The following is a 10,797-nucleotide window of genomic DNA, read 5'->3' on the forward strand; positions in this document are numbered from 1 at the left end:
TAACTTCATCTTCTAAGTGACCTTACTTTGAATTAATGCATGCTATGTTACAACCCTTTTTTTTTCAAAGAATGCAACCCCCCCGCCTGTGGGGGACTTAGCTTGTGCGTAAGCCTTTGGCACCGGGTTCGCCCCTTTTTTTTCAAGCTTTATATTGGTTTATTTAGTGTACTGAATAGGTTCAGTACAAACATCACCTTTAAATTAACAAACAGCCCTGGAATTATTTTTTGCAATGAGATTTCATAACTCATTTCCCAATTACTCTACAAGACAATCGTAGACCACTTATTTTTACAAATTTCGTACTAAAAGTAATTCGACATTGATATGTCATATTTTAAAGTGTCGAGTGACAATGTATCATAGATTCATAGTTTGCATGGTTCTCAACCTGCTCTGCTTTAAGGGGGCTTTTACTGTTACTTTTTCTAGTGCAGCTATGAAATTTCCTCTCTTTGGTCGCATGGGAGCAGGTTTACCCCATTAAGATTAGGGGGAGGGATTTTATTATACATTAAGGCACCATTTGTTTGCAAAGGTGGGGTGGGAAAAATAAACATGTGGGATCCATATGTAATGGGGTGGGGGAACGAGGGAAAGGAAATGATTATATGGAAAAGTTATAAATGTGGGTCTCACTTTGTTGTTTTTCACACTTTTCCACCAACCCTTTTGCCCTTCTCAATAGCTCTTTTACAGCTATGACTTAGACCTTCTAATCATCACAACAAGGACTGTGAAGATTTAATTGCTTTGGGTTTGGACCCTAAGTTGAGGGTGTAGGTAGGGGAGTTGTAGGGGACAATTCCATACATGTGGGGTTGTGAAGGGATGATTTCCTAGGGGGTAAGTTTAGATTAATGTTTATGATCAAATATGCTTAAAATGATAATTAGTATATTACTATCCTAAAGGTATATAACTCATCTCATGGGGGTATGGGATAAATTCCTTGAGATGGAAGCTTAGGTCTATAAGTGTCCAAATGGGTTGAAACCTGGATGGAATGTAGTAATAACATAGGAATATGATCCCCCAAGTTTGGTGGGGGGGGGGGTTTGGATGGCTAAATTAAAAGATATTAAGGTTCTTGCTTATGGGGTCTTGGAAAGTACGAAAATTCAAGAAAATAATTATATCTTGAGATTGGATGGTCAGGATGGGGTCTTATTCGGATCTAAGGTCACGAGGGTTGGGGGGTGAGGTCCTAAAGTTTGGGAAGGATCTAACCATTAGATTGGTGCACATCTGATCTTAAAATTTGGGTCTCCAGAAAATTCCAAAAATTCAAGGGAAAAAAAAAGAAAAGAAGGGTGTGATGGATGGGGACAGTTTGGGACTGAGGTGTACTTATTTTCTGTAGGAGACTTGAACTGCAGAAAACTTGAAGAATCAATCCTGCCGCAGGCTTGAAGATGAGAGGGGAATGCTGAAATTGCAGAATATGAATATTAATTCACACACAGCCGTGGGATTCCGCCTAGGAACCCACTACTCCAATGCTTCCTTTAAATCTGTTTTTCATTCAATTAATCAAGTCTGATTTGTTACAACCCAGAGTGACTTATTTATAGCCTACATGAAGGAAAACATAAAGGGACTCAACTTCTAAATAGAAAACAGACTTGGACTCCAACTTGCAAATGATCCTATGTAAGACTCTTACTTGACTAAAGACTTTAACTTGAACAAGGATTCTATCATATCTCACCTCAAAGGTTCCACTTTGGATTAAGAGTAGATATGGAATCCTAAAAAGACAAATTAGGGATTCCTTCACTACCTAGGAATCATACATAGACAAGGACTCCTCAATAACTCACAAAATAATGACTCAAATAAAAAAAACAAAAGTAGATCCAGCCATCCAGGGTCCTAATAACAAACTGGACCCTATGGCACCCTAACCTTTGACTCCACGGAAATTGTTACACCCCTGGTATGACTAGGGGACCATAGGGCTGGAGTAAAGTAACACTAGGCCCCATGCTGCTCCTGGGAACAGTTTACATCATATATACTCCATTGGGCACTCGAAATGGATTGGTCTATCCTCAACCTAGTTTGATGGCCTGGTTTGCTGCTGACATTCTTGTTCGTTTCAACTGCATCACAAGTGCATGAAGCAGATTTTGTCAGGATGGTTTTCTTTGCTACATAATCAGTAGCATTTTCAGCAATGTTAAAGCTTTATGTCCATAGTCTAATGTTGACAGTACAAATAAAGTGGTGGTCCCTCTTTACAGCTCAACATGGACTACAACTTCCTCACCTGTATTATGGAGTGGATACAAACATTCCTGTTGGTGGGTTGTGTTCTTTCTTTTTTTTAATTAAATGCTGGAAAAGAAAAGGGTGAGAATTTATTTGCAGCAAGGATATTCTGATCACCCACCCTTTATTCATGATCTCATTATTCTCTATCATGGGATTCTTGAGTGGAAATTCATAACCTAGAAAAGACAACAAAATGAATGAAAAAGTCTTAAGTTGTTATAGGCTTCTAGTAGGATGGATCAGTTTGGGAAACTTTTAAGGATTTGAGTGTAAAGTTGCTTTGTTGACAGCTTGACCTTTGGATCTGATCTGATTCTGTCTGATTGGGTTGAAACAGTATTTCGCCAAAACAAAAGAAATATGGTACTTCAGGGTTCAGTGAAAACTCTTCTAACTTGTTTTTGTTTGAGAGATGCAAATGACTTTATGTAACATGTACCTCATCCCTTGTTCTTCTTTGTGAACTTTGGTAAACCATAGATATCAGGAGGAATAAGATGAAGAAAGAAAAAAAAAGAAGAGAAAAAGCAGGGGAGAGGAGAAGGTCATAGAAATTTAGAGGAGCCTCTATCATTGTGAGGATCTCCATCAGAATAGTTTTTATTTGTTGGAAAATTTCCAGACTTAAAAATCGAACTTCACTTAACTAAGGAAGAAGAGTCCAATACAGACTCAAATTATTCACAAAACCCACCTTGACTGAATCTTGAGGCTCACATTCTTTTTCCAAAATTATTCCCAAAACCCAGCTTGACTAAACTCGAGGCTCACATTCTTTTTCCAAAATGCACACCTTGTTATATTATTGCGGCTTTATACTTACAGAAAACACTTTCTTATCTCCAACCTGTTATGTGGGGTTCCCTGATCATTCTTTTCTTTTTTTTCCTCTTTTTTTCTTTTCCGGGTGCTACTATAAACGCTAATAATGATTAAGATTATTCCAATTTTCATAAACTCTTAGCTTTTATGCACTACCAATTGCCAAACAGTCTTCTTGTTATTCTCCTTGTTGAAGTTTTCCTTTGGTATGTAAAATACCCATTTCTTTTTCCATTCTTTTTAGTTTGCGTTTCCTTGTCTTTCATACGCATGTGTTGTAAAAAACATATTTATGAAGGTCTACTCTTTTGCAGGCTGTTGAGAAAAGGAAAGGGAAGAAGAAGGGACTGTTCTTTAACAAGTAGGGAGCATTTTCCCCTCAGAACAGCTGGGGTCATTTGTTGTAAAGAGTGTAATTACATGACTCTGTACTTTCTGAGTGGATGTAGTGTAGGTTTCACATGAAATTACCTGCTAGATGATCTTGTAATAATGATGCGAATTTTTTTGAAGAGAGTTGATCAGGTTGTGTTCATTAGCCTAATGTTCCCAATGCTTCTTCACTGTACCTGGTGGTATAGGTTAGGGTGATGAAGGTAGGATTAATTCCAGAGTCCGGGGCATGTCAATCCAGTCTTCATCAGTGAGAGGGTGGGATTCTGAGTAATATTATTCTTGATTATTTTTGGTTCTTTGGTATTGAAAGCAAATTTATTCAGAAAGGAGCTGATACAAGCAGCAGCTTCAGATCTACAAGGATTCAAAAGCCATGGATTGGTAATAGGCATTAGCATCCCTTGAAATGCAATTGAAAGATCATATAACATAAGAATTCTTAAGTTGTTGAATATCTTGAATGATAGGATCAATCTCAATGTTTGCTGCTGAAGCAAGAAAATTTGTAAAAGTCTTCACATTCAATTTCCATAATATCTTTGCCCTGCTTCTGTAAGCTTGAAGGAGAGGAGACCCAACTGTTGTTGCTTCTGCCCTGCAAGAAAAGGCTGAAAAATGAAGGCCCTGTGAAACCCAAATTATAATTTCCACATCACCCACCATCCCCCGCTCCCCTGTTTAAAATTTGCACACCAAGCTCCGTCGTGATTGACTTTATAAAACTCCGCAGGAGGTAACCATCGATGAATTGAGCAAGAAAGGGTGGACTGAGTAGACACCTTACAAGAAGCAACAGCAGGTGCTAATGGAAACATATTTGAATATCATAGTAAACGCAGTTTGGCATGTTACCATGTCAATGCTAAAATGCCTAGAACTCGAGGCCCTTAAACTTACACTCTTCGATAGGTTCCTACTTAAGATGATTCCTCCAGCCTTGACAAAATTTCTTCCAACACCTGCAAAATTGTTGCTTGTTCTTTGCAAGTTCATCATAATTCTTGTAGACTTTCATCTCTCCCTCTTCTTCTTCTTTTTTCTTGACGTCTCAGTGCTTTTCAACCTAGTTAGCCTGAAGACATCTCTATTGACGTCGCAATCAAAACTAGTTAACCTGAAGTTAACAAATTTCCAACTTCTCATATCAACTGGAATTCTTGAAGTTTTTTGAGTTTACAATTTTGTGTTTGCTATGTTCTTGCTTTATAAACTTGGGTTGCACTCGGCACTTTACACTTTGTTTTCTGCAACTCGTACACCTGGTTGAATCATGCAATGACTTGAACGGGCTGAACTCTCTCTTTCTGTTTACCTATTAACACCATAGGCCTCAGCCTCACTCGTATCTGATTCACCGATCTATTCTCCTCACATGAAGAGTGACTTAGATGGTAAGATCGAAATGTTATTCTTTCTCAATTGAACACCAAAATCTACTGATCTCAGGTTTTTCATGAATTATTAGAGGGAGTCCTCTTGTAACATCCAAATCTACAATGTAATTGTTAAAATTAACATCTCAAAGATTCTCTATCCGAGGTGTTGTGTCTCTTCCTCTCTGAGTCAACAGACTTCAGACAGTGATTGTACAGAGTTCAGGCACTGACATGACACAATTCCAGAATCCCTAGTAGTAGGATGAAGCCCTTGGAGAAGATACTAATGCCTCAAAGGGAACGAGTAGAAAGCACTAGCAGCAGAACGAAAAATCCAGTGTTATTTATGGGAGTAAGACATGGGCAATCAAAAGAAAGTTGTACTTTTTCAGATTCACCAGGTTGTGACAAACAAGATAGATTTGAATTGAAACCATTATACATCTACATCTCTGCCCCAGAGAGCAAATGTGCTCAAAATTGTGCAAAGTCAACATGTAGGCCTCAAATTTCAGAGCAAAAAACTTTACATCAGAATAGCTTGTACTCAACTACATTATTTTTGCCACCCAAAAGGAGGACAAAGAAAAAGGGGGGGGGGGGTATGAACCAGAATAGTAATATCTAGTGACCTAGTTTTATTTGCATGACAAAGACTCCTTGAATAGAAAGCTATCTGCATATTTGAGGAAATGCAGAATCAGAGATACTGGCTGGCAATTTTTCCCTCCTTGACAATGTAATTTTGTGCAGGGAATTCTTCTCCCTTGAAGTACCTATCCAGCATGTCCTTAGTTCCAGCTGCATACCTCAACTGCACCAATTTACCATTTTCTTTCATATATCAGAGTGCAAACAAAACAGAGAGTGAAAATAAAAGAATCAAAGGTGGCCAAAGGTGGGTGAATGAAACATTCAAGAATTCACAGTTACCTGAGCATCAATTGTCGTGCCTGAAATATGTGGTGTCATGGCCTGGTTTGGCATGTATCGCCATGGATGATCCTTGGGAGCTGGTTGTGGATTCCACACATCACCACTGTAACCTGAAAATACAAGTAAACAAGGACACATTAGTCATGGGAATAAGGACATAACATTGTATGGTTCTAGTCCTCCAATTGTATTAGTAATCCCCTAGCTACTCTAATAACAAGCTTTCAATAGAAGAACAAACAGAGAGGTAACCAATTAACTTGAAAACAGAGGACATAATCCTCTAGGTGTATTCCCCTTCAGCATTATGTGTTCATCATGGGAAGGAAGGGGAAAAAAAACATTATCAATTTACCTCCAATTTGCCCACTAGAGCATGCATCAACAACTGCTTGAGTATCCATGATTGCCCCTCGAGCGTTATTCACGATTAGAACTCCCTTCTTCAACTTTGCAATCCTTTCTTTGTCAAACATTCCTCTGATGCATTAAGAACCAAAGTCTAAGTTACACAAGAAACAGAATATGCAGATTCTATTTGAGAAAAAGTATAATTCATGATAAATCAGGAATTATATAGAAAACCAATCTGAGGCTTCAAATTTGTTGTTTATTTGTTCACAACACATTCAGCAAATCATACCTTGTTTTCTCTGTGAGAGGCATGTTCATAACAATTATGTCACACTTGGGAAGCATAGCATCAAGATCCTCCTCAAACTTTGCCCCAGTCTGAGCCTCCATTTCAGGTTCCATCTTGAGCCGATCATGATAAAGGAGATTACAGTTGAACGGTTTCAACCGCTGGAGCAAAAGCTTACCAATGCGTCCTGCACCTACAGTTCCTACTGTCTTCCCCTCAAGATCATATGCTCTATGAGAAATAGCAGCAACTTTCCACTCTCCATTGATCACTTGATGGTGACCAGGTACGAAATTTCTTACCAGGATAAGGATTCTCATGAGTTCATCTTCTGCAACTGAAACTACATTACTTCCAGTGACTTCAGCAACTGTTAATCCTGCAGCAGCTGCAGCTTGCAGGTCAACGTGATCAGAACCAATTCCAGCCGTTAAGAGGAGTTGTAAATTCTTGGCTTTCTTAATCCTCTCTGCTGTGACATATGCCGGGTGAAATGGAGTTGATATCAGAACATGGAGATCAGGGATGTGTTTCTCAAGCTCTGCATCACCAAATAATTACAGTTAGGAAGGAATAAGGGGTGTTCCCATGAAGAAGCAAATATAAAATATACGAACCACAATCTGGGCCCTCTTTGTCGTCGGTGACAATGTACTGATGGCCTTTTGATTCCAGCCACTCTCGTATGCCCAATGCATTCTCCGCGCAACCCAGAAAGTTTGGATTCGCTGAGGCATACTCATTAGCCTTGTAGAACACCCCAACTATCTTCTTGCTTCCTGGAGATGCCTGTTTACAAAATATTTCCAGCAAGAAAATGTATGAAAATACAGAAAAGCAGATATAGGAACAAAAACCCAAGCACCATTTTCACCCACAAATCATCACGAACAAAACCCATTAGTCCAAAACCAACGATAGATAAAAGGAAGATTTTTTTATGGTGAGATTAACGAAGAAAAGCCAAACCCACACGGGATCAAAGAAGCAAGAGAAATGAAAAGTGTTTGCAAATCCAAACAATGACTTCACAATGACGATAAAACAGGAATAGCAGAAAGATATTTAGTACATACATGAAGTGATCTGGAGATGGATGATGGTTCTACAACCCCTGAACCAAGAACGGTTTTTAATGACAGACGAAGCAGCCCTCTTCATTGCCATTGCTGAAGCAGTCTCGCTCTGTCCCTCAGAAGAAAAGAAGATGATGTGGTGATAAGGTGTGGAGAATCAAATGTGTCTGTCATGTACTTATAAGGACTGAAAATCCAAGTGATCAGCATTTTTTTCTTCTGCGACGGCATGCTTTGGGTTTATTCGATTAATTAAATGACTTCTGACTTGTAGCAGCTTTCATCAGCTTTTCAAATCTTGAGCGGCTTATTCTAGACACCAACAGGTCTTTTGTTAAAAATGGTTTTAATTGATTTCGTTTATTAAAAATGGTTTCGGGTCGGGTCAATGCCTTTCTATCTCAACTATTCCAAATCCGGATGGTTGGGTTAGGTTACAACAGACCTTACCCGTTTTTTGCACTAGATAATGGTTTTTTTTTCATGTCATATAGATATTTGGACTATGGTGATCGTTGACCGTTTGAAGAGAAATCTTGTCTGATTTGTGCAACGTGGGGATGGTCACTTTTAGATTCCATATGGATGGTTTTAAGATGCGAAGTATGATGGCGTGCATAGTTTCTCCAGCATGATGGGACTTGCCCTTCCACGTAAGGAAGAGGTAGATAGACGAGAGACGCTTATTCCGTTCTTCATGGCTGGCCCTTCATGGAAGAGGCAGGGACGCTTTTATCTGCCTCTTTTAACCTAAAATGTGTTTTTCAGATGGATTAAGGTGTAAAGTGTAATTTCAATAGTTACTCTTGGACCTTGAGTCCTTCATACAACTTTGGAAATGAGGTTCATTGTGAGGTAGGGCCAGCCGGCCAGCGATCCTTCCATCCTTCCCCGGATTCTCTCCACCCAATTGCCCATCCTTACATCCCACCATTGTTACAGTTGAGCCTCACGGCTACACGCTAAACCACAGACAAGCTTTTGTCAACTCAACCATGAGGGTGGGAGGATGGGGGATAGCCCACTTGCGGGGAGATGATCAAGCTATGGGTGTTAAGTGCGTGGTGAAACTGTTCAGTCATATTGAACAGCGTAGTCTAAAACCACATTTTATCGCATAGTTTAAAATTTAATACGGGATGTATCGAAACCGAATTTCTTCGGTAAAGTTTGGTTTCGATATGTAGTACTCATACCGTCGGTACATATCGAAACCGTGCAATTGGTATTGTACCAAATTAGGAGATATAAATGTAATTTTACAAATTAAAACATTTTACCTTTATCTTATTCATAATTCCTATTTCAATTTTTCGTTTCGTCCTTCACTCATCTTCTTAGATTTACTTGTTTTGTCTCTTGTTAATATTAGATTCTATCTATTGTTTGATCAAAATTTCATTAGGATATTAATGAACTAATAACAAAAGTGTCCAAATTTGTTTGTGCCGCCTTAAATACTTTGTGTTTGAACCGTTTTTAGTACCAATTTAATATCAAAACCGTATTGAACCGCTTTTGTAAATCCTGAAAACCGTACCCGTCTTGTGTAAATTCGGTGCGGTACAGTTCTAAATTTATGTATTCAAAGTTGGTATCATATCGAAACCGTACCGATTGACGGGTTTCAATCCTTTGCGACCATCAAAGGAGTGGCCTCTCGAGATGGCCCCTACGTGTCATACAAAAAATCAGCACCGTTGAAGGTTTCTAGAGTTTTTCTTCCATTTCCCATTAAACCGACTACAAAGAAACATTCAGCGGTGCTGATTTTTTGTATGACATGTGGCGGTCATTTGGAGCGCCGCTAGATGGCCGTAGCAGAGGATTGAAACCCACCAATTGTTACCTTTAATTTCGGTATTCAAAATTGGTATCGTATCGATTTAGTTGCCAAAAATCAATTTGCTCTTGGTTTTTCAAAAGACTAAAGCCGTTGGGTGAAGACATCAATGCCTCAAAGGAACGACTAGAAAGTAGTCAAGATCCTCCGCAAACTTTGCTCCGATCTGAGCCTCCATTTAAAATGGTTCCATCTTGAGCTGATCATGATAAAGGAGATTACAGTTGAAGGGAGCAAATGCTTACCAATGCGCCCCGCACCAGCAGTTCCCTACTGTCTTCCCCTCAAGATCATATGCTCTATGAGAAATAGCAGCAACTTTGCAATCTCCATTGATCACTTGATGGTGACCAGGTAAAAAAAAATTAAAAAATTCTTATATGGATAAGGATTCTCATTAGCTCATCTTCTGCACCTGAAACTTTCCCACATTACTTCCAGTGACTTCAGCAACTGTTAATCCTGCAGCAGCTGCAGCCGAGAGGTCAATATGATCAGACCCAATTCCAGCTGTTAAGAGAAGTTATAAATTCTTGGCTTTCTTAATCCTCTCCGCCGTGACATATGTCGGGTGGAATGGAGTTGATATCAGAAAATGGCGATCGGGAATATGTTTTTCAAGTTCTACATCACCAATGAATTACAGTGAGCAAGGATGAGAGGGTCACGCCCTGAAGAAGCAAATTTAAAGTGTACCAACAACAACCTGGGCCTTCTTTTTCATCGTTGACAATGTACTGATGGCTTTTGATTCCAGCCATTCTCGTATGCCCGAGGCATTAGCCTTGTAGAACACCCAAACTATTTTCTTGCTTACTGGAGACGCCCTAATTACAACATTTTAAGGAAACAAATGTATGAAAACAGAGAAAAGCAAATGCAGAGAACAAGAACACAAGCACCATTTTTACCAGCAAATCGTTGCCAATAAAACCAACGAGTCCAAAACTAACAATAGATTTAAAGAAGCTAGAAGCCCACATGGGAATTCCAGAAGAAAAGCCAAACCCACATGGGATTCAAAGTAGCAAGAGAAATGAAAAGTTATTGAAAATCCAAACAATAGCTCCATGGTGATGAAAAAATAACAGAATAAGGGTATTTAGCACATAAATGGAGTGATCTGGAGATGGATGTGTTAGGGCTATCCTACTATAATATGGGGACTTGGATTAGTTAGTGGGGTTAATAATTATGAGGTCTCAACGCTTCGGGCCAATGCATTTTCATTAAGTTTGAGATAAGCCTAAATGGGTCCATTGTAGAATTGGATTGGTTGGAGAAAGGTTATCTTACCACTGTAAAGTATGCACAATTCTTTTAGGGCACAATTTGATTACTTGAATCTAGAGATTTCAAATTTCTGGATTCTTAAATCGAAATTCTGCCCGTAACCCGTTTGGTTGTAAAAATTTTCAGATTCAT

General features: G+C 39.0%; 1 protein-coding gene and 1 pseudogene across 1 annotated transcript; both read right to left on the reverse strand.

Moving 5' to 3' along the window:
* Nucleotides 1-5,474: 5,474 nt before the first annotated feature.
* Nucleotides 5,475-7,635, reverse strand: LOC149026300 (formate dehydrogenase, mitochondrial-like). The gene is given in 7 exon segments (XM_089143289.1): nt 5,475-5,688; nt 5,808-5,920; nt 6,166-6,290; nt 6,454-6,994; nt 7,071-7,242; nt 7,530-7,586; nt 7,588-7,635. Coding segments are annotated over 7 exon segments (1,155 nt in total). The 5' UTR covers nt 7,621-7,635; the 3' UTR covers nt 5,475-5,574.
* A 1,843-nt stretch (nt 7,636-9,478) lies between these two features.
* The window catches only part of LOC149026301 (formate dehydrogenase, mitochondrial-like), a 2,018-nt pseudogene continuing 699 nt past the window's right edge, over nt 9,479-10,797 (reverse strand).

The sequence above is a fragment of the Hakea prostrata genome, chromosome 2 (assembly GCF_041222555.1).
Source record: "Hakea prostrata isolate BN-2017 chromosome 2, UWA_Hpros_2, whole genome shotgun sequence".
NCBI lineage: Eukaryota > Viridiplantae > Streptophyta > Magnoliopsida > Proteales > Proteaceae > Hakea > Hakea prostrata.